This window comes from Ylistrum balloti, unplaced genomic scaffold (genome assembly GCF_031769215.1).
Source record: "Ylistrum balloti isolate Yb309-2 unplaced genomic scaffold, AGI_CSIRO_Ybal_v1 Utg369966, whole genome shotgun sequence".
Lineage (NCBI taxonomy): Eukaryota > Metazoa > Mollusca > Bivalvia > Pectinida > Pectinidae > Ylistrum > Ylistrum balloti.
In genome coordinates, this window is record NW_026782061.1 from 280,071 (window position 1) to 303,284 (window position 23,214).

The window sequence follows — 23,214 nt, forward strand, 5'->3', positions numbered from 1 at the left end:
GACAATGATACAGTATAACGATACAGTATAACGATACAGTATAATGATACAGGACAATGATACAGTATAACGATACAGTATAATGATACAGTATAATGATACAATATAACGATACAGTATAATGATACAGTATAACGATACAGTATAACGATACAGTATAACGATACAGTATAATGATGCAGGACAATGATACAGTATAATGATACAGGACAATGATACAGTATAATGATACAGTACAATGATACAGTATAATGATACAGTATAATGATACAGGACAATGACACAGTATAACGATACAGGACAATGATACAGTATAACGATACAGTATAATGATACAGTATAATGATACAGTATAACGATACAGTATAATGATACAGTATAATGATGCAGGACAATGATACAGGACAACGATACAGTACAATGATACAGGACAATGATACAGTATAATGATACAGTATAACGATACAGTATAATGATACAGTATAACGATACAGTACAGTGATACAGTATAATGATACAGTATAATGATACAGTATAATGATACAGGACAATGATACAGTATAATGATACAGGACAATGATACAGTACAATGATACAGGACAATGATACAGGACAATGATACAGTATAATGATACAGGACAATGATACAGTATAATGATACAGGACAATGATACAGTATAACGATATAGGACAATGATACAGTATAATGATACAGTATAACGATACAGTATAATGATACAGTATAATGATACAGTATAATGATACAGTATAACGATACAGTATAATGATACAGTATAATGATACAGTATAATGATACAGCATAACGATACAGGACAATGATACAGTATAATGATACAGGACAATGATACAGTATAATGATACAGTATAATGATACAGGACAATGATACAGTATAATGATACAGTATAACGATACAGTATAATGATACAGTATAACGATACAGTACAGTGATACAGTATAATGATACAGTATAACGATACAGGACAATGATACAGTATAATGATACAGTATAATGATACAGGACAATGATACAGTATAATGATACAGTATAACGATACAGTATAATGATACAGTATAACGATACAGTATAATGATACAGTATAATGATACAGTATAACGATACAGTATAATGATACAGTATAATGATACAGGACAATGATACAGTATAATGATACAGTATAATGATACAGTATAACGATACAGGACAATGATACAGTATAATGATACAGTATAACGATCCAGTATAATGATACAGTACAATGATACAGGACAATGATACAGTATAATGATACAGTATAATGATACAGTATAATGATACAGGACAATGATACAGGACAATGATACAGCATAACGATACAGGACAATGATACAGTATAATGATACAGTACAATGATACAGTATAATGATACAGTATGATACAGTATAACGATACAGTATGATACAGGACAATGATACAGTATAATGATACAGGACAATGATACAGGACAATGATACAGTATAATGATACAGGACAATGATACAGTATAATGATACAGTATAACGATACAGTATAACGATACAGTATAATGATACAGTATAATGATACAGGACAATGATACAGTATAATGATACAGGACAATGATACAGTATAATGATACTGGACAATGATACAGTATAATGATACAGGACAATGATACAGTATAATGATACAGTATGATACAGGACAATGATACAGTATAATGATACAGTATAACGATACAGGACAATGATACAGTATAATGATACAGTATGATACAGTATAATGATACAGTATAATGATACAGTATAATGATACATACAATGATACAGTATAATGATAATGATACAGGACAATGATACAGTACAATGATACAGTATAATGATACAGTATAATGATACAGTATAATGATACAGTATAACGATACAGGACAATGATACAGTATAATGATGCAGGACAATGATACAGGACAACGATACAGTATAACGATACAGTATAACGATACAGTATAATGATGCAGGACAATGATACAGTATAATGATACAGTATAATGATACAGTATAATGATACAGGACAATGATACAGTATAACGATACAGTATAATGATACAGTATAATGATACAGGACAATGATACAGGACAATGATACAGTATAATGATACAGTATAATGATACAGTATAATGATACAGTATAATGATACAGGACAATGATACAGGACAATGATACAGTATAATGATACAGTATAATGATACAGGACAATGATACAGTATAATGATACAGGACAATGATACAGTATAATGATACAGTATGATACAGGACAATGATACAGTATAATGATACAGTATAACGATACAGGACAATGATACAGTATAATGATACAGTATAACGATACAGGACAATGATACAGTATAATGATACAGTATAACGATACAGGACAATGATACAGTATAATGATACAGTATAACGATACAGGACAATGATACAGTATAATGATACAGTATGATACAGGACAATGATACAGTATAATGATACAGTATGATACAGGACAATGATACAGTATAATGATACAGTATAACGATACAGTATAACGATACAGTATAATGATACAGTATAATGATACAGTATAATGATACAGGACAATGATACAGTATAATGATACAGTATAATGATACAGTATAATGATACAGTATAATGATACAGGACAATGATACAGTATAACGATACAGGACAATGATACAGTATAATGATACAGTATAACGATACAGTATAATGATACAGTATAACGATACAGGACAATGATACAGTATAATGATACAGTATAACGATACAGTATAATGATACAGTATAATGATACAGGACAATGATACAGTATAATGATAAGATACAGTATTAAGAACACCATATATCTTTTTATATGTCACTAGATGTTCATAAACACTGTATCTAGGGATTAAAAAACATTGGATATTTATTTACCCGTAACTAGGGTTTTAGATAAACCATATATACCTGTATGATAAAAACTTGATACCTAGATACAACTATAGTGTTTTATTGATGTCCTTAAAATTAACACGAGATGTTGGAATATCTGCAGTATATCTTACCGTAGCACATGCCGTCAACTTCGACATTAATTGTTCTAGGGTATTATTCACATGTTCTTTGTAAATGTAGTGATATTAAACATATATGTTGTCTATTATGTAAAACGATTACTTGTATTGAGAAAAAGTCTCATTTTTTTTATATCCCATCGATGTTTCGTCGCGAATTATTATATGAAATATATCAAAACATCTTGAAATACTATCAAGTATTCATCGTAATTTTCAAGATACATTTGGTTCATGGAATTGTACCGGAAATGGCGCACATGTGCACCAACAGATGGCGCTATGTTTATCGGAAATCGACTTCCGTAATGAAAAGTGAGATCAGTGTGCAACGTCATAGATTAATTGACGCTTTCTGAATTCAAGTTATCATTTATAATACATACAACGCGTATACTGTATGTTTCACATTAAATTCTTAAGTCTGGAACCGAAATTTCCATCCCATGGAAAGTTCATCCACAGTTAAACATTTGCCCGTTTCGCTCTTCAATCGGAAAGGACAGATATAAAAGATATGGATTCAAAATGACGTCATATTTAATCAAAATCCTGTAACTCCTTGTCCCTTTCATCCAGACAAGTTAGAGTCAACTGGTGCTTCGTCGCGAAAAAGCACCAATAGACACAGGAGTCCCCTTCTAAAATTAATCAACATTTCGGACACACTGACAGACGGCTCCACCTCACAAAGGGCATGCAGGTCGCCCCGTATGGTCACCAGAACACTGAAGTTCTTCTCTAATACAACACCTAGAAAAAGGACGAGTCTAGGAGACGTCAAACCTGTAACCAACAAACCCAACAACTAACTAACCAACCAACCAACCAACCAACCAACCAACCAGCCAACCAACCCGTCCACCAACCAGCCATCCAACCTACCCACCAACCAACCCGTCCACCAACCAACCAACCAACCAACCAACCAACCAACCAGCCAACCAACCCAACAACCAACCAGCCAACCCACCAATCAGCCAACCAACCCACCCAACAACCAACCAACCAACCAACCAACCAACCAGCCAACCAACTTACCCACCAACCAACCAACCAACCCACCCACCAACCAGCCAACTAACCAACCAACTAACCCATCCACCCACCAACCCAACAACAAAACCAGCCACCAACCAGCCAACCAACCCATCCACCAACCAGCCAACCAAGCAACCCATCCACCAACCAACCCGTCCACCAACCAACCAACCGACCAACCAATTCACGTGTCATCGTGTTTTTATTTACCACGTGGTAAAAACTAACAGGTCTATGCACGGGTAAAATAACCCGAGACAAATATTTCTCCGCATACAGTACACTCTAATAGAGAAACTATTAAGTACATCGATCAAACGACAAACTCCCAATGTGATACCATCAGACCTGGGATATCAGCGGAAGTCAATTAACATATATATTTCATAGGTTGTACATAGTTGTGAGGGAATCAAGGTTCGTGTAAATTAATAAGTTAGGCAAAGGTTGTCGGGGCCTTCTTCAACTACAACACAGCGATGGATAAACCGTGTTGTCCAAAAAACACACTGTAATCAGCGTGTTTCAGAGAGTTTTCATACAAATGGGGTTTCACGCAGGTTAATGCCGGACTTCAATAACGGGGATATGGGAGGGGGAATGGGGAAAGGAGGGGGAGGGGGGAGGTAACATACTCCAACCACAGATCGGCAAATAGCTGTACTTATTAGTGGCACGCTTCCAAACTGTTCCAGGTTAAGGAAACTACGCTGGGGTACCTAGGTGATCGTTTTGACACACTATCCAACTTGAAAGATAATCTAATATTTTTGTATAGTATGCTAAGTGATCATGAAGTACAAGTTTAAAAAGAAAATATTTGACGTTTGGTACGTGTGTGTATGCTAGGAGATGCTCATTGATAACAGAAATTACTGCTGGTAAACTTCACCGTTCTGTTACCTTGGCATTCATTACAAAACAAACATTAAAAGGCAGTCACTCGGTCGTGTTCCAGGGCTTAAATTCGTTTTTTCAAACCAAATCAATAATTAGTTTAAAACGTGAAATTTTCATCGCCCATAATTTCAGACAATTTGAAATCAAATACACTTTTCATTTTTACGGATATGATTTAAAATGAGTCGAACTGACATGAATCGGGAAATTAAAAAAATGGTTAACTCCGATGCTCACTTATTCAACGCATAACTTCTGTGCTAAATAATTTCCGGGGCGCGATGACTTTGAAAGCTACGTCTACAAGCGCGTTTGTCGAGTTCATCGCCCCATGAATAACTAAAGTCAATTTTGGAGTCAACCTTGTAGAACATCATACGGGAGGCCTTGCATTGTTCGTGATTTCAGTTTCCTGAATAAAAGAATCTGAAGAGATAATTTTCAATCAATAGATTTTTATATACAGGATCAAAGGTACTGTTGACTACTATCCTCGACTTCTCCAAACTCCTGCTAAATCACAGCTTTAAACGTTTTGGTTCCTGAGTGTAATTATCCACAAGTTTATAGGTTCTTTCTCGCAGTGTCTTCCGTTCTAGAGGCTGTTATTGACATACTTTCCTTCATGTTTACGTGTCTAGATAACTGATATATATATATACAATATAGTAACTTTTAAGGAATATTACGATAAAAACATTTATTTTGTTATTAAAAGTTAATGTTTTATGTACTCCCAGTTTCTATGCCATCTCGATATTCACAGTAGAATAACGATATCCAGTTCGACCACTTTTTTTCGGTTCGGGAAACCCTTCTCAAATTAAGCGCTGAAAACGAGGCAGTTCGTTTTGTAAACACGAACACATGATGGCGGGCAGAAATGCCAGCAGCAGTAGTTACAGTATGTAAAATCCCGTTTTTCAACACCTGATTTTGTTATGGGTGTGGCAGATGTCAAGTAGAAGTCGATTCAGTGACAATTATCGCCAACGTTGTCGCGACCGATTCGGGCGGGTAGTCATTTTTGTTTACAGGCGACGGGGTTTGTGCGCATGCGTTATCATACTACTGTATATGACGCAAAAATACACGTCCAGACTTAATGTGTATATTTTAGCGAAAACCAATTGTCATTGTTCATAAGATGATACACTAATTGATATATACGCAATAATAAAAAATTCAGTATAAAAACGTTTTACCGTGATGTCGCTTTAATATATAATGATTAGACTCCTACCTAAAATAAAAGGCATTCCGAATTAGACTTCTTCCGAATGTTTTCAAATTCGTTTCACGATACGTCATTGTTACGTCACATTTTGACGTTTTTTGATTGACGCCACCACACATGTAATGCAAAGCGAGTTTTTTCTCGTAATTCTTTCCGTTATGCATCAAACGTTACTTTAGGTTAATATCTCTGTCTTTGAAGTATCGTCAATAAAAAAAATATGTTCCCATCGGATTACTAATTTGGTAACTAAAGTTCTGTCATTGGAAGACATTTTCGTACCGTGCTTTGAGTTTGAACTGATATATCACCGACTTACAGCGCATATCAACAGTCAACGACTTTATCCATTTAACTTTTGCCCCAACTTAGAGCCTAGACCAAAGGCGGTCATACAGAAAGGAATGAATTCCAGCAGATCGAGACCATCCGGTTTGAAACACAGCACCTGCCAAATTTCTTTTGCGCCCGTCTTCCATATCACTCAAATCTCGTCGGTGTATACATGGTCCTGAGAGCTTCCTGCCGCCATCCGTCGTTCATGCACATATATTTACCATTCTCACTTTGATCGGAACCTACCTTCGTAATGACATAACATATACTTAGCCACTTGAGGTAGTTATACTCATTTGTTCGCTGTGTTGAAAACCAATTGGTTTTATATTGTATAGAATGCATGGTCAGTGTCTTCAAATATAAGCTGTATTTTCGCGAGGGTGTAGAAAGACAAATGTGGCGAGCTCTTGTCTCGAGCCAAAATTAAGCTTATATTTTAAGACACTTGGCATGTATTCTAATCATCCTGCAACATTGATTGAAAACCAAACCACCAAAACACCAACAGTTTTGTTGTCCAATCTTTGTTTACCTGACATTGACGTTACGCTGAATTTTGCATGATGACGTACGCCAAAATAATTGCTCCGTGCAGAAATATAATTCCAAACTTAAACAGATATTACCGCGATTTATGAATTTTCGTAAATTATTCATTACAACATATAAAATCGCTTATTTAAAATGTTTATATTGTTAAACGTATTTTAAAGTAAAATTCATAAAATTATTCTGCCGATAATGTACTTGCTAAAATACAGCTGTTTTCCGTCACTGCCGAATACAGCACAAATATATGTGGCAAGCGTATTCCGACAATGGCTGCTCCAATGACAGAAAGATATACATGTACATGTATAGCGGGACAAGACGGGATGTCAACCAACGGATGCTCAAGCTGTTCCTGTGTCTATTTAGAGCTCGGGCGTAACAAGTTTAAATCTCGGTCAGTTTCCTTCTCTAGGTATAACAGTGTATAAAATGTGGGTGTGTACTTGGCGAAAAGATTCCTAAAAGTGGTTTGGGAAATGGTGTATTCGAGACACGCCAATCTCTCGAATCAAAGCTTTCCAGATAGCAGAACTTGCTTAGTTTTTGCTCAATAAAAGTCTTAAACACTGGGTAGTGGCACAAAATGTATATTTCTTTTCCGCGTGTCAACATCAGTTCATATTCAATGGCCTTCAAAAATATCATAAATATGACCTTTTTGTCACATTCGGCTAACCTCGGCAGATTCCGGTAACCTTGATAGAGGTATTTACGGATTCAACCGAGTTGTGACGAACGTTTCCTGTCGGAATCGGAGAGTCCCGCCAAATAATATCACTTGTTCAGATATCATTTTACTTTAACTTGACTGTATCATTCTGAAATTGTAGGGGAATTATAAATCTAACTTTCCAATATGAAAGATCAAAACTTCTGCCACAAAACAGTTTTATCACTTTCCCGCCCCGTCCATTCTATCCAGAAATACATTATCTAAGATAAACAGAAGGTTTCGTATCCATAGTAACTGGAAGGTACTTTCTGGCGAGATATTTCTCTAAGAATTTCGGCAGCTGGACCACACCTGTCTCGCACCTGTCCAGGTAGCTAATTACATCCACCAGGTACCAAACTTATCGCGAAATTGCTTCGTTTATGGAAACACGATGGAACCAAGGGTTTCTTATTTACGTCATGTACACAATTCTTGTAAGGATCAGGCTTTACTGTGCAACAGCTTCTTAATATCCATCAACCTGCCCAGAGCTAAATGCAAATTGTTCACATACTGAGATTTTTTTTAAAAAAGACTCAGAATAAGATTAAAGGTTTTTGCTTAATGAAATTATAAATATTATTTACAGGAAATCAGTTTTTTTAAATCTTTAAATCATTTGAAACCATTGCAGTTTAAAATTCAATTTCCTATGTTATTAAGCTTACCGGTTCGTGTGTAGTGATGGATATCGTCTGACGAAATCGTCAGGAAAATTCTCTATCTATTACTAGATCGTGTAGTTATCACCTTTAAGACTTGGAGTAAATGCCATGTCAAGAATCTGGTTATAGATTTTGGCCCAGGAGAGACGGTGTACTTATTTAAAACGTGATAGAAATGTGATCAGCGACAAAAACGAATTTAATTTAGATATGCGACTCGTAAGAAAAGCATTTATAAATCTTCTAAACGTAGCTGCCTGTTTAAATAGATAAGTGAAAACATTTTTTTTTTTAAATATCTTTGTTTAAACAAGTATGCAATGATAAATTTCAAGACACATTATCATTTGAAAATACTCCTCTATATGCCAAGCCAACTTAACATTTATACCAAGTGATAATTCGATCCTGTGTTTCTTCAAACTATATATTTTCTAAATTACGTGAGATATATAACATCTGCTACAGATTTCTAAATATGACAACTTATAAAAATATTTATCATAAAAGATATTTAGAATATTATGTGACATAGTTTACATATCTTAATAAGATACCTGTTCTACAGTATCAGTTAAAATTGAAATCAGATTCGGTTCGACGTTGCCCCTTGAATAAATGACAAGATGGTCGTCCTACATCTATAGTCATATTTCTGACTTCTCTAGCGACGTTCAACTTAAAGTACAGTCTGAAAATATTTTTGTTGTATGAGTTATGTTTTTGTCATCATCACCATTTCTGAAATTTTAGCTCCATGTGTTCTATAGCTAGAGTGCATAGAATCAGCCATTCCCCTGCCTAGGAAACAGACACGATATATTGATATTAATAGTATGAAATTATTTAAATTAATTTTTTTCTTTGTCAAAATTGTAATATTACTGCAAGATCATACCATATATCATTCATATAAAAGCATTATATATACAATATCATCATACAGATGTTCATCATAAACGATTCACCTCCAAAATGTCTATTTTAAAATCTTAATTTTAAAGTCTATTTTACAAATTTCTATCCGAAAAAAACCTCCCGCGAAAATTGGTCGTTCAACAGTATTGTTCTTACATTGTTCAAAAGACAATTCCTTTTTATTGGTTTGGCATTTTCATGATTTACTCTAGTCATCTCTCGTAAAAAGACAATTACGTCTTTATTTGGCCTGACAAGAATGGCAAATAATATGGCATATTCCCAATGGAAATGTCTCATGACAGACAATTCGGGCGTCGTTTCTCCTCAGACATCACTGCCACGTGATAATATGTCACCATTAGCCTGTCTAAGCACTAGCATTGGTTTATTGCACAAGCACAACAAGCATACAGTCTACCAAACAGCCTTCTTTTGTTTTGTGGCTTCAAACAGGGTATAACTACACGAGAAATATTTCATAGTGAGTGGTATAATGGCCATCGGACTTATGGCTTCAGGACTGAAATGTCGGGGGCTTTGATTTGCTTGTATGTTTTCTGTTAGCAGGACGGTGCCATTTAAGGGTGGTTGAGGAAAGCCAGTTATCTCGGAGAAACCCAACAACCTACAGCAACCGACCTAGTGATGAAGACCGCCAGACGCCATTACCAGGCGACCACCTCACGTATGACTCGAACCCGTGACCCAGAGGTGGAATGCTAGTGATAAAGCCCACCAGACGCCTTACACACTAACACTCATAATGTTAGCATCCTTATATGTTTCGTCAAGATCAGGCGCCTACTAAAACGGTTGGTAACCTGAAGATTTATGAAAGGTGAACCTTTGGAATTGTGAAATTCAGAAAGTCGTTATCCACTGAAAAATATGAATTTATACTGATATACTGATTTTGTTGCAATTGTTTTCAAAATCTACAAATCACCTGTAGAGCTGAAACAGACAATTTCTCTATTTCGAAAAAAAATATTTGTTATTACCTAATGGACACGTGTTTTTCTTAAACTATATGAAAAAAACCGTCGTTAATGAATGTTCCGAATGGAGAGAACCGTATTATTGAACTTCGAGAATGTTCCGAAATCCGGCAAGTGAAAATCTCCGTACAGGTACCTTTCAGGTGTTGGCATTGTAATAGACAGTGACTGTCTACCATATATCATTATTTGTAATTCTCGTGTATGTATCTCTACGTTTAAGCGCTGTGTACAGTTCCGCCCTGACTTTCAAACAAACCCATGAAACGATAATTGGAGGCTTTAGTACAGGGTGATCCCACACATCCCGAGTGTGTCAGTAGTCCTTCAGGCAAATAAATGCATTTCTGGAAGTATGCCATCGAATTTGTTATGTAAATAAAGGTGATTTCGGGAGAGATTTCACTATTTGTGTACTGTTGAAGAGAAATAGCCGTAGGTTTGTTTTTTCTAACAGGCATGTTAATGTAAACAATACGGTATAGCTCGCGACAACAGCGGAATGATTTCAAAGTGCGACTCTATTTAAACACCTCGCTCAACAAAGTTTAGTGCGTGCTAAATGGGAAAATATATAAAGTAATATTTATCTACATTAACATTTTAATTGGCGATACGAAATTGTTATATTTTTCATTTCCCTGTCATTTTGTTCGGATTCTCGACCTTGACATCAATCAACCTCCGTTATAAATTCGTCATCTCGGAATATTTGTTCTTAAGATGGCCTTGGTCTTGAAAAGACATATGTATAATCACATGCGAACCCAAAGCAACGAATAGCTCATGAAACTGAAAAAATAGTTACAATTTAGATAGAATTACTTACTTCCGATTTTTCGTTGCTCACGTCTAAATCTCTCAGTAGTTCGATCTCTTTTTTACGGAAGTCGTCCTTGAGGTTCTGTATCGTGTCCTTGAGACTCCTGACCTCACCGTATAATTTGGTCAGCTCTTGATCCTTGAGCTTGACCGATCCTGTCAGCCTCTCTGTATGAAAAATATCAACATATCAGAAAAAATTGATAATACAATGCAATGCAATACAATACAATACAATGCAATGCAATGCAATCTTTATTCGATATCGATAATTTAAAACATACAACATATTAAGCTTTGCAGAACTTGCACGTCAAAAAATACGTATTTATTTATATAGTTTCCCAAATGCTCTTCAGCGATGAATATTGTGGATTTAAGTTAATATTAGTAGTGTTGGCCAATTATGGATGCTATCAATTTCATCATGTGAAATGTGACACGGAATCAGGAATGGTGATATTGAGCAGCGGAATACCAGTTTACCAAAACTAAAGGGCACTTTTTTCGTGAAAATTCATGAAAAGGATAAATGATTTATTGAAGTAGAAGTTCAGTATGCATAAGAACACTTATTTATGGATCAGTGGTCAGATATAAAATAGCAGAATTAGTATACAGAATACTTTAGAACCAAAAATTTATCTTCTAAAGCCTGTGTTCGTGCGCTCATCGCTTACCTGGCGATGTCGCGTTTCCAGCGTTATGGCATATTACTAGTAATCACCCTTCAACATATTCTCGACGGGAAACATTCAACTTTTTATTGCTTTTCGAGATGTAACCTTGAAAAGCTAATAAAGACAGAGTTTTCGTAATATAAAAATGAGTTACACTTTATGGTAGACTAGGTGCGCCAGTGTACTCATTAAAATAGTCTGTTCCTCAAAATGAAGGTTAACCCGGTCACAAACCACGTGATGCATGCTGTGTCGCAACACGTGACATGGCTATAGGGGATATACTTTCTCTCATGAAATATCAGGCTCTTATCAATTCAAGGTGATATGCTATCTTTAGCAATGCATGCATAGATGATTGAGAATTACCTCCCTTGTTATGTTTTTAATAAGGAAGTGGTCACTGGTCAATATTGCATCGAAGAATTTATCCTCTGTTACATGTAATTCAATTAAAGGTGGTATGTAACCTAAATCAGTAAATTTACAGTTGGAGAAAGAATTGCCTCCCTTCTTAACGTACCATTTTTTTTTACCAGATTCACATAAACCAAAAAAAGGCATTTGACACTAGAGTTCGTATTAGTAACTATTTTGCACGGGTGAACCACATCAGAAAAAGAATATCTATGTACCGAGCCCCCTTAATACATGTACCTGGTATTCAGTCAGATTTGCACGATGAATTTGGGCTTGTTTTTTTTTTTTAAATGAATCTATAAAACAGTTTAAATAGCTTTATCACAAAAAGCAGGTCTTATTTCATCGCTTGAAGAATGTAACCTTTGTACGAGCGTTTTACGTGGTAATGTTGTCTCAAACGGCACTCACCGTGTTGTGTTTGCCTTTTTCTCTCGAAAAGTGGTATGGTAGAAGACAATAATCTTCTCAAAGCTTGCAAATCTCTGCATAAACGAACGATGTTTCCTCGTGTTTCATTCAAACGATGTACACGTTATCTGTATCCAAAGGTCTAAAATCAAGTGCTTGTTTAGGATAAGATGTCGACTGATCAATTGATAAAGAAGAGAGTGCATGTAAAGCACGTGCAAGATAATGTTTGAGCTTGTCAAGGTCAAAAGGTGAAACGTGTAAATGGAGATACGAAAATGCGGCTACATTCTGAAGTTGTCTCCACTGTTCACGTTGTACGTTTCATAACAAATCAGGAGAGAGAAAAAAAGCCCAAAAATGCTTGACTCGATATTATTGTAAAAACAGAAAAGGGGGTGGAGGAGAAAGAAATGGCTAAACTCATTATCTTAAAATGTGAATCGGGTTATGCATTTATCATTACTCAGACTGTCATTTAAAACTATGCAAGAAAACATATCACAGTGTCTGATAAAAACATGCATTTAGACATCAAACGGACTTAAATGTTATAAATCACTACATTTCAATTTTCAAAGGATTATATTTCGTTGTCATGGCAATAATTTGTATTACCCTGTTACATAAAAGTCAAATTTCAATCCAAAGTGACTGTAATGGTGAAATGCATACGCAGAGTCTATTTTCGTTTATTTTAAAAACTATGAGTTTCGTTACCCAGCACATGTTTGCACCAATGCATAACCCGAATGTGTGATTCGGTGCACGTCCATTACACATGCGACCTTGGTAAGATAATTTGAAAGTCTGCGTATCACCCAGACATAGTTAGATATGGTTTATTTTTTTACCTGAGGCCACCTGGAGTATATTTCTGATAAGTTAAGATAATTGATTCCCTAATTATGAAATCTACACGTGTGATTCATTAATGTATTAATGATTAATTCTATACTACTGTTTTTTTTTCTTTTTGAAAAGATTGCGGTTTTAATACCCGTTAACGAAGAAAAAATCTCAGTTCTTACGCATAATTTTACGAACTGGAGGCTATATTTTATTTTACAGTGTCGTGCATAGACTTAATTACGAAACAATGGCTGCAGACCTACTAATTTTGAACTCTGTCAAGTATTGATTCAAGCTGCGAGACGATGAAGAAAAGTACACATGAATAATTACCAGGATGTTCAATATGTTAACGTAAAAACAACACAGCTAATTTGATATAAGTCAGTTTACGAAACTATGGCTACATGTTACAAAAATAACCTCATTTTGATTTGAAAGAAATACTGCATTTTATTTATTTATCGGTATTTATAGGGCGATAAGAGTAGCTCATTTAAAAACATCTTTTAATTGGATAATTTATACATATAATCAAGAAAACCACTGGCCCTGTTTCAAGGGTGAACGTTATAAATTATACAGAAGGAAGAAAAAACGAACTTAATTCACCTACGTAAATTGTTTCATTCATGTAGGAGTTCATAATTTGCGTTCATACTGTCATGAAGTATTTAAACCTCCCGTTAAATACCCTTCACATTGCACTGGCTGACACTCAGACAACTTTCTATGGCCTACTTTAAAACTGGCATTAATTACAAATTCTTGCTAACTTTCCCAAATTCTCGAATCAATACATCCAGTAATATGGAAAAAAAGGACAGGCAAAAAATAAATTTGTTTTAAACGAGTATATCTATCAGGCTGTCATCCAGACCCCACAGAAGAACCTGGAAACGTGCACATCAAACAATTCCACTGTCTTTCAAACACCATCGTTCTAGGTAGTGTCGATGGCAGCCAATCAGATAGGTTGTCTATCTGACGTCAGCTGTCGGACAGGAACATGGCTCGAAACTGATGTTGTCTCAACACCGGTACTCGTTAAAGCTGCGAGTTCACTACAAAGGTCATTTGTTTAGTGTCTTATCTTGGACTCAATCCTAGGACTACGTGTTACTAGTCCACGCTCGTTCTTACAGAAAGAGAAAAAAAATTAAAATGTTCAGTTACTGTAGATGTGTGGCTGTGTTCCGTTTCAAATTTGATAATTCATAAGTTTGTTTCTGCCTTTCAGTTCTTGCAAGTTATAAGATTTGAACACAGAATTTAAGTCTGGTTATAAAATTAATTGCAGGCCAATACAAGAAATGTCAGGACCTAAAAATGAGACGCAGGTTATTATCAACGAAATGACAGGATATCTTAACAAGCTTCTATACTAATTCGTGGTAGACAAAGAAATAGAATATTTCCCAATAACATCATGATTACGACTACAGAAACCCTGAGTAGTGATTAAAATCTGGATTTCTAAACTGTCGATATACAACACGGATATTATCATATTGGGGACCACGTGATCGGATATCAAATGAACTTCGACATGTTAACAATTTCACTTTTGAAAACAGGAATGTTACAATGCAGAAATGGAAAATTGTATTGTTACAAAACCAAATTGCTGCAGGAGAGAACCTGTTTTGTAGCAAGAGTGAGGATATTATTTACCAAAAAAAAAAAAAAAAAGTTTTGAAGAAAAAACACAAAAAACCACTCATTTGATAAACACTGATAACTTTTCAGTGGCTCTATTATTGTGTAATAAGAGCTGTTCATTCGGGGAGAACGAGAGACGCGCAATCGAGAGTGTGGGCGGGGCATTATTAATGGATGGCGTTAAATTGATTAACAGAACGAGGCTGTATATCGACGTGTATCTAATAGCCTCCAGGACCTACTGAATTACGTGGAAGCTTCAACAGCTCGATGTGCGGAGGTCGTTTGCACATAATTGTTATTATTGATGGCGTTATTATCCCGATATCGTCAAACGCTGGTTTTATTCCATGTATTTGTTGGTAAATTTTACAGCAGATCAGTGAATTTTCATTGATAAATACATAATTAGGCTAGGCTATTTCTTTTTTATCTCTTTGAATCTAATAATTCGAGACATCTCCTTTTTCCCAATCGCTTATTTCTCGTTACTGTTTTCCAGAACCATGAAAATATAGCCCTTTTTGTTTCAATATACATGTACGCTGTTTTGCAGGAATGTCAATTTATTTGTATGTTTCACTCTTTATAATTGGATTTGTTAACAATATAAAAGAGAAGTCGAACTCATGTATTTATATTGCTTTTAATACAATTTACCCATAATGCAACATGCAGTATCAAGAGTATGGAACTTTATGTACAGCTTATGGAACTGTAAATAGTGAAAAATAGCTTAGATAATTTTATATCGTTACTGAAACTCTCTGTATATTTGATAAAAAAGAAAGTCGTGTCAACATCAGCATTGTTGACAGAAATATTATCTTATATAGTAAATATATTTCTTTCAACGATTTCTAAAGATTAAAGATTTCTAGATTTTGATTATCGGAAGACTATATAGGAATTTCTTTTTTGAGAAAAGGAGATTTTTCTCTCGTCCAGTTCTAAAGTGTGACGTAATCAAACTTTATCAATATGGCGATAATTCTAAATCGTATGATTATAAAACTTTGATTTTTCACCTGATCTAGATTAATTTCTAGTCAACTTAAAAAAAAATACATCGGATAATTTTAACTAAGAAATCTGTCAAGTAACCGGATTTAAGTCTATGTCTTAAAGAATTTTTGGATCACAAATATTTTGCTACTGTTAGAAGATGACGATACTTTTGGAGAATCCACATGCTTCAGTGACCTGACGTCAGCTTAAAGTACAACCAGAACTGGCACACGAGATATTTCATCTGTGAACACTCCACGTACTTTAAACATGCAAGCTCCTGCTGATTCAGAGAGACAATAAACGTTTTATTCGTCCTATTATCTCCAGACTTCCTCATACCTTGTCTCTTTTATAAACAAACTGTAAACAAAACGTGTGTACACCACGTGCTATGAACACGAAACAAAGCACTATTTTTTACGGTACTTCACTTTTATTTTGTAATTACTGCATCTTTGTATTTACTACTGAAAAATAACAAACAAAAGATCCTAGAGGGATCTTGGCGCCCATCATTGTTTGATCTTTATTTCTTTCTTAAAAGTTGGATCTTTTCCATTCTTTTCCATTTCCTTCTTTGTCCATGTTCTTAATTATATGAATTTTAAAAATTCCTCTTAAGACACGGTGATAATAATCTTTAATTCAAAATAATAGATTATCGCCTGTCGGCCTTTTTGTTTTGTTATTTTTTTTTTCTTCTAGTCAGCTCCAAAATCAAGAAGACACAACACTACAGACCAAGGGAAAGCAATATATGAAATCCAATATTTCTCACGAAGTAGCGATAACAAGACTTGTTTACGGACGAACGAAAAAGGAACGGACGGACCATGGACGAATGACGACGACAACAACGACGCCGTTGATAGGCTAATTTAACAGAAATTTGGTAGCTACTTTACTGATGATGGACAAAACACGGCGTCAAAGTTCAAACTAATCGGTACATCAGGTTTTCACAAGCGATATAGGAAAATGTAGATCTACACCAATTTGAGATGAGCTTACGTGTACTTTAATTTTTATAGCCATATCGTAAATCGTTTTTAAGTCCGCTATGAGCACATGATCACTCGAGTTATCTCCCCTACATCCCACTTATTATAGGTAACACTTTAAATATGATAATATGGTGTGTACTTATATATGCTAGGACGTGAGAATATATGTGCTAAGTACACACAGGATCGAAAAACATCAACGAACAAAGTATATACAGTTTAAACATAAGTAAAGGCGAAACATATTAATTTATAAAAACATTATATCAAAGGTCTAGACATGCACGTTTTAGACATGTACTCATTAGACAGGTAAATCTGGACACGAACTTATGTCATATAGCCATAGACATGTGCTCATTAGACAGGTAAATCTAGACACAAACTTATGTCATATAACCCTAGACATGTGCTCATTAGATAGGTAAATTCAGATACAAACTTATGTCATATAACCCTACACATGTGCTCATTAGACAGGTAAATCCAGATACAAACTTATGTCATATAACCCTTGACATGTCATAAGTCTTGACTTCTACTCGTTACAAACGGCGGTCTGGACATGAACTTATAGACTTAAACATGTCTTTGTTAGATATGTAAATCTAGACATGTAATTATTTCAAAGGTCTAGACATATCGTTGACCTGGATATGTACTCGTTTGAAACGTCGGTTAAGACACTTGTTCTCATTAGACAGGTAGATCTAGACACAAACTTATGTCATATAGGTCTAGACAGAAATTCATTAGACAGGTAAATCTAGACACAAACTTATGTTCTATAACCCTAGACATGTACTTATTAGACAGGTAGATCTAGACACAAACTTATGTTCTATAGCCCTAGACATGTACTCATTAGACAGGTAAATCTAGACACAAACTTATCAAAGGCCTAAACCTGACATAGGTCTTGTCATGTACTCGTTAGAAAGATAAATGTAGACACAAATTCATGTCATAGACTAGACATACACTTGGTAGGCATATGGACCGAAACACACAGTAACGACGTTTAGAGTGGCGAAGGCGGGCACCTTGCCATGTTAAGTTTTAGAGAAAAGAACATCTCTCGTGGCATAGTAGCGAAACGCTGATAAAACTACGTGATTAAAGGTTTATTTTAAGTCTCATTTTAGAAACTCTTAGCATTCCATTCTATCCGATCGGTGTTAGTTTAACATGCTGTTTTGTTTAGTTTCTACACATTTAAACTTTTTATGTTTCCTACTTAAATTGTGAAAGTGACGTTCAACGGAGCCTGAACTTTTGTACATCATTCAGCCCGTACAAATTCTGATACATGTATTTCGTAAAATGTAGCTTAAATTATTTGTGACTTCGGCAAAAGTATCGTTATTAAAATATTTTGTTCTTTTATTTTCAAAACATTTTTTACGATATGTAGTTTTTTTGTATTTCTGTTTGCAAGAATAAAGTGACAAATGCAGTTGTTCTGTTATCAATGATGACAATAACATAATGCTTTGTAACTGTAAAGACGGGCATGATCTTAATACTTTATATTATATTATATTATATTCGCAGAGAAATTGGGTTTTATTATCCACGTGCCGACCGGGAAAAATAATTCTAGAAAGGAAGAAAAGGCGGAAAGCATCAGTCATTCCACTTATCTTGATTTAGCGCTGAACAAAGACCAAATAGCAAGAAATGAAAGACTATAAAAAGTTACGGAGCTAGGTATGGAAACCGGAAGTAGCGAGGACGTATAGATCTTGAAAAGCGATAAAGATAACGTGCTCTCTCTGTCTCTCTGTCTCTCTCTCCCTCTCTCTCTCTCTGTCTCTCTCTGTCTGTCTGTCTGTCTGTCTGTCTCTCTCTCTCTCTCTCTCTCTCTCTCTCTCTCTCTCTCTCTCTCTCTCTTTGTGATACCACTTACATTTTAATTATCAGAAAATAAAACTTATCGTTTTCATTTTATTAAGAGAAAGAAAAACAATTACCAATGATGGAGATGAGTCTTACTTCTAACAAGAGAGCTGGTCGTTATTTACTTCCTAAAATTTACTGTTAATAAAACAACTTTGGTTTATGGCGTATGGCGACCGGTATTCAATTGCAATTGAATTACTTGTCAAACATCGAGTGACAAAAAATTTAGGCTGGAACTGAATTTGATGTTTTGGTAATGCAAATACCCTGGTGCTATCGAAACGTCACACTCAAATCTTCTTCTGGCTGTGTGATAAGAATTTCTATTCGATTGGTGTTACCAACCTGAAGAAAATGTTTCGAAAACTTACAGTTTGCCTGTGTACAAGTGGGATTTCGTCAGTTATTTTGCTAAGCGTCTCTTTAACTCATAACAAAGCGTCATTACATGCCAGACATACTTATATATGGGATAATTCGATATTTCTTCAGTTCGTTTTCCTGGGTCAAAAAAGAAAATATTGCACTGCAGAAACAAATCAATGAATTAGCTATTTTCATTGACAAATATCCAACACGCTACTTAAAACCTACTTCAGGATTATCTTCTAAAAATAAATAAAACTGATTATTTAGACACATATCGTTAATAAGTAATCTTACTATATATTTATCTAGGAGAAACCTATCGATTTGATCTAGAGGGTTGCAGTCCTGTGGATTACGTGGAGGCCTGTATCGGGTAATCTATAAATAGGATCTCTTAAAAGCAGGTGCGCGGCAGTTTCCTTCACATCAGTTAGGCAAAACCACAGTTAGGCAAAAACATAAACTTGTTGATTGTAACCTTGACGGCAATATTTCAACTTTAGTCGTTACAGGTAGTCAATTTTGAGAAAGATGACGTAATTGATATGAGTGTCCCGATCTTATCGTTAAGAAAGTATATAAAAAGAAACTCAAATACACTTTGTAAACTTTTAGGAACGTGTGCCTTAGACATACGATAGGTACATATACATGACCTACATTATATCAAATCTCTCCACCATGAAAAGTATTTTTGTACACGTTTCTTCAATGGCCGATCATTCTTGTTCATACAGCTGTTCTGGAGATTTTACTGGTTTAAAAGGGTTTAATTGATTAAAAGAAAAGCGGAACAATAAAATTTAATTATCATCTCTTTTGTATAAATATTTCATCACTCGACAACAGAACGAAAAACAGGAAAGGCTGATGAAACAGGGTTTGCTTGAAAGGATTCTGTAGCACACATGATATTAATTGAAAATCGTTGATAACAAATCCATTTTGGCATTTACCTTTTTAGGTCATACGATCATGTTATAATACCAACAATGACGTCAGAAAATGATAAAAATGACGTCACAAGTGAATTGTGGAGGATTGATAAAGAGAAATGTCGTGTTTTCTTAAGTATTTGTAAAAGTGATCAATCTTAAACAAAAACGTTACGAAAAATCGTTTTCACTTTGATATTTGATTTAAGAACATCTTCATATTTTTGTATCTATAGAAAGAAACTCGCTAAAACAAACATTCCATCGACCCGTTTCATAAATCTCGAAAGAAATACAGGTAGAAACTCGTGTCAGTTTCAATTTATCGGTAAAACTGCATGACTTACAATACATTAGAACTGTGTTACAAAATACATAAGAATTTTACACGTGTATGTATTTTTACTGCTGTCTAGGAACGAGAGTGCTTACGACATATGAAACTGTTCTGGCGGGTTTTTCACGTGGTGTAACAGTTGAAGAATTGATAATAACGGTGATGCGATCGAAGTTAAGAGATAAAATATATAGAAATAACTGAGAAAACAGATAATACAACTAGCAAATTAAAATCATAAAAAAATATGTTCGGCTTGTTTCTTCTCCGTATTGGAACAGAAACGCATACTGCTTATTACATTAAATACTACTGTGTAAGTTATCACTAATGCTTTATCACAGTATAAGGTTCAATGATGTTTATCACTCATTCATCATCATCATCGTCTGTCCTCACCATCATCGTCTGTCCTCACCATCATCGTCTGTCCTCACCATCACCGTCTGTCCTCACCATCACTGTCTGTCATCATCATCATCGTCTGTCCTCACCATCACTGGCTGTCATCATCATCATCGTCTGTCCTCACCATCACTGTCTGTCCTCACCATCACTGTCTGTCATCATCATCATCATCATCATCATCGTCTGTCCTCACCATCACTGTCTGTCATCATCATCACTGTCTGTCATCATCATCATCGTCTATCGTCATCATCACAGTCTGTCATCATCATCACCGTCTGTCCTCACCATCACTGTCTGTCGTCATCATCATCGTCTGTCGTCATCATCACAGTCTGTCATCATCATCACCGTCTGTCCTCACCATCACTGTCTGTCATCATCATCATCGTCTGTCGTCATCATCACAGTCTGTCATCATCATCACCGTCTGTCCTCACCATCACTGTCTGTCATCATCATCATCGTCTGTCGTCATCATCACAGTCTGTCATCATCATCACCGTCTGTCGTCATCATCACCGTCTATCATCATAACCATCGAATGTCATCATAATCACTGTCTGTCGTCATCATCACAGTCTGTCATCACTATCACCGTTTATCATCATCACCGTCTGTCATTGTCATCACCGAATGTCATCATTATCATCGTCTGTCATCCTTTTTACCGTCTGTTATCATCATCATCATCTGACATCATCTTCTGTCATCCTTTTTACCGTCTGTTATCATCATAATCGCCACGCATCATCGTCGTCGTCGTATCATCATTGAAGGACGAGCACCATTTCTCTTAATTTGCGTGTTATGACATAAATAGTGTCAAAGGATGAAGGGATCATTGACAATATTGACGGACGGTTTTATAGTGTAATCACACTGAAATATCGCCACATGGAAGCGGTAGCTCGACACCCCGAAATGTCACATCACACTGACAAGGCTAACCTGTCTGTTTTGCTCATATGACGCTTTCTGTCGTATTACCCGTTATAACTTAATACTGTAGATATTCACTGCGTCAACTGTTTAGTGCATAGGTAGATTTTATTCCGACCTGAAATTAATGTCCAGCAATAATCCAATTTAATTTAATTTAATCTGAACATGGACGGATGCTAACTCGTACTGATCAAGTGTATTCTAATTCAAACATACATTGTAGTTCTCTATAAAGGTTTACCTACATGTGCTTAATTCATGATGGATTCCCACACCTTTGAACCCTAGAATCACAGAGCTCATCAAGAACGAAACAGCAGTTTGATGAAGATTTTGTCACTTTTTGGAATATGTTTTATCAGCCATACACCTGTGTTGTGCAGTACTTAATATTTGGGGCTTGTGCACGTCCTTAGTGTTCTTTGTCATTCCAAACTCGAAACAATTATGTTGGATTTAGCTACTGAAATTAAATTGGCAGATATATTCCTAAAGATATCTTAGACAATAATAACAAAACTGCCAAGTAACCACGAACGGCAGGATCAATATATCCCCATCTTGAAATGGATAGCACCACAAAGGTGATACAGAGTCATCACTCACAACTGACAAAGCTAAAATGCAGTTGCTGATGCAATGCGGAGGAATTTATGGGGAGTCGATGGCAGGTTTTGCAGCTTCCTGTACTTAAAGCATTGTTAGATTATTTTTTGTATTTTTGTTTTTGTTTTTACGAGCAGTGTCGTTTCCTTCTCTGGGTGTCATTTTTATCCATAAAAACAAGATTCATTTGACATGTCAACTCCACTTTTTCAGTGCAACAAAAAATTGGAAAGTTAACATCTTTAAGCCAATTAGGCTTACAAGAACGGAGCCATGTGGTAACCGTACTGCTTAGTATTTTTAACGATACAATGAATTCAGAAACAATGCCTTACTGCACACTTGGCTGAGA

The 23,214-nt window shown here is 35.4% G+C and overlaps 1 protein-coding gene across 2 annotated transcripts in view; it reads right to left on the reverse strand.

Moving 5' to 3' along the window:
• The window catches only part of LOC132547643 (uncharacterized), a 122,657-nt gene that overhangs the window by 52,248 nt on the left and 47,195 nt on the right, over positions 1-23,214 (reverse strand). For both annotated transcript variants that reach the window (XM_060211426.1, XM_060211427.1), the window contains exon 4: positions 11,328-11,488. In XM_060211426.1, the coding sequence (XP_060067409.1) occupies positions 11,328-11,488 (161 nt within the window). The remainder of the gene's footprint in view (positions 1-11,327; positions 11,489-23,214) is intronic.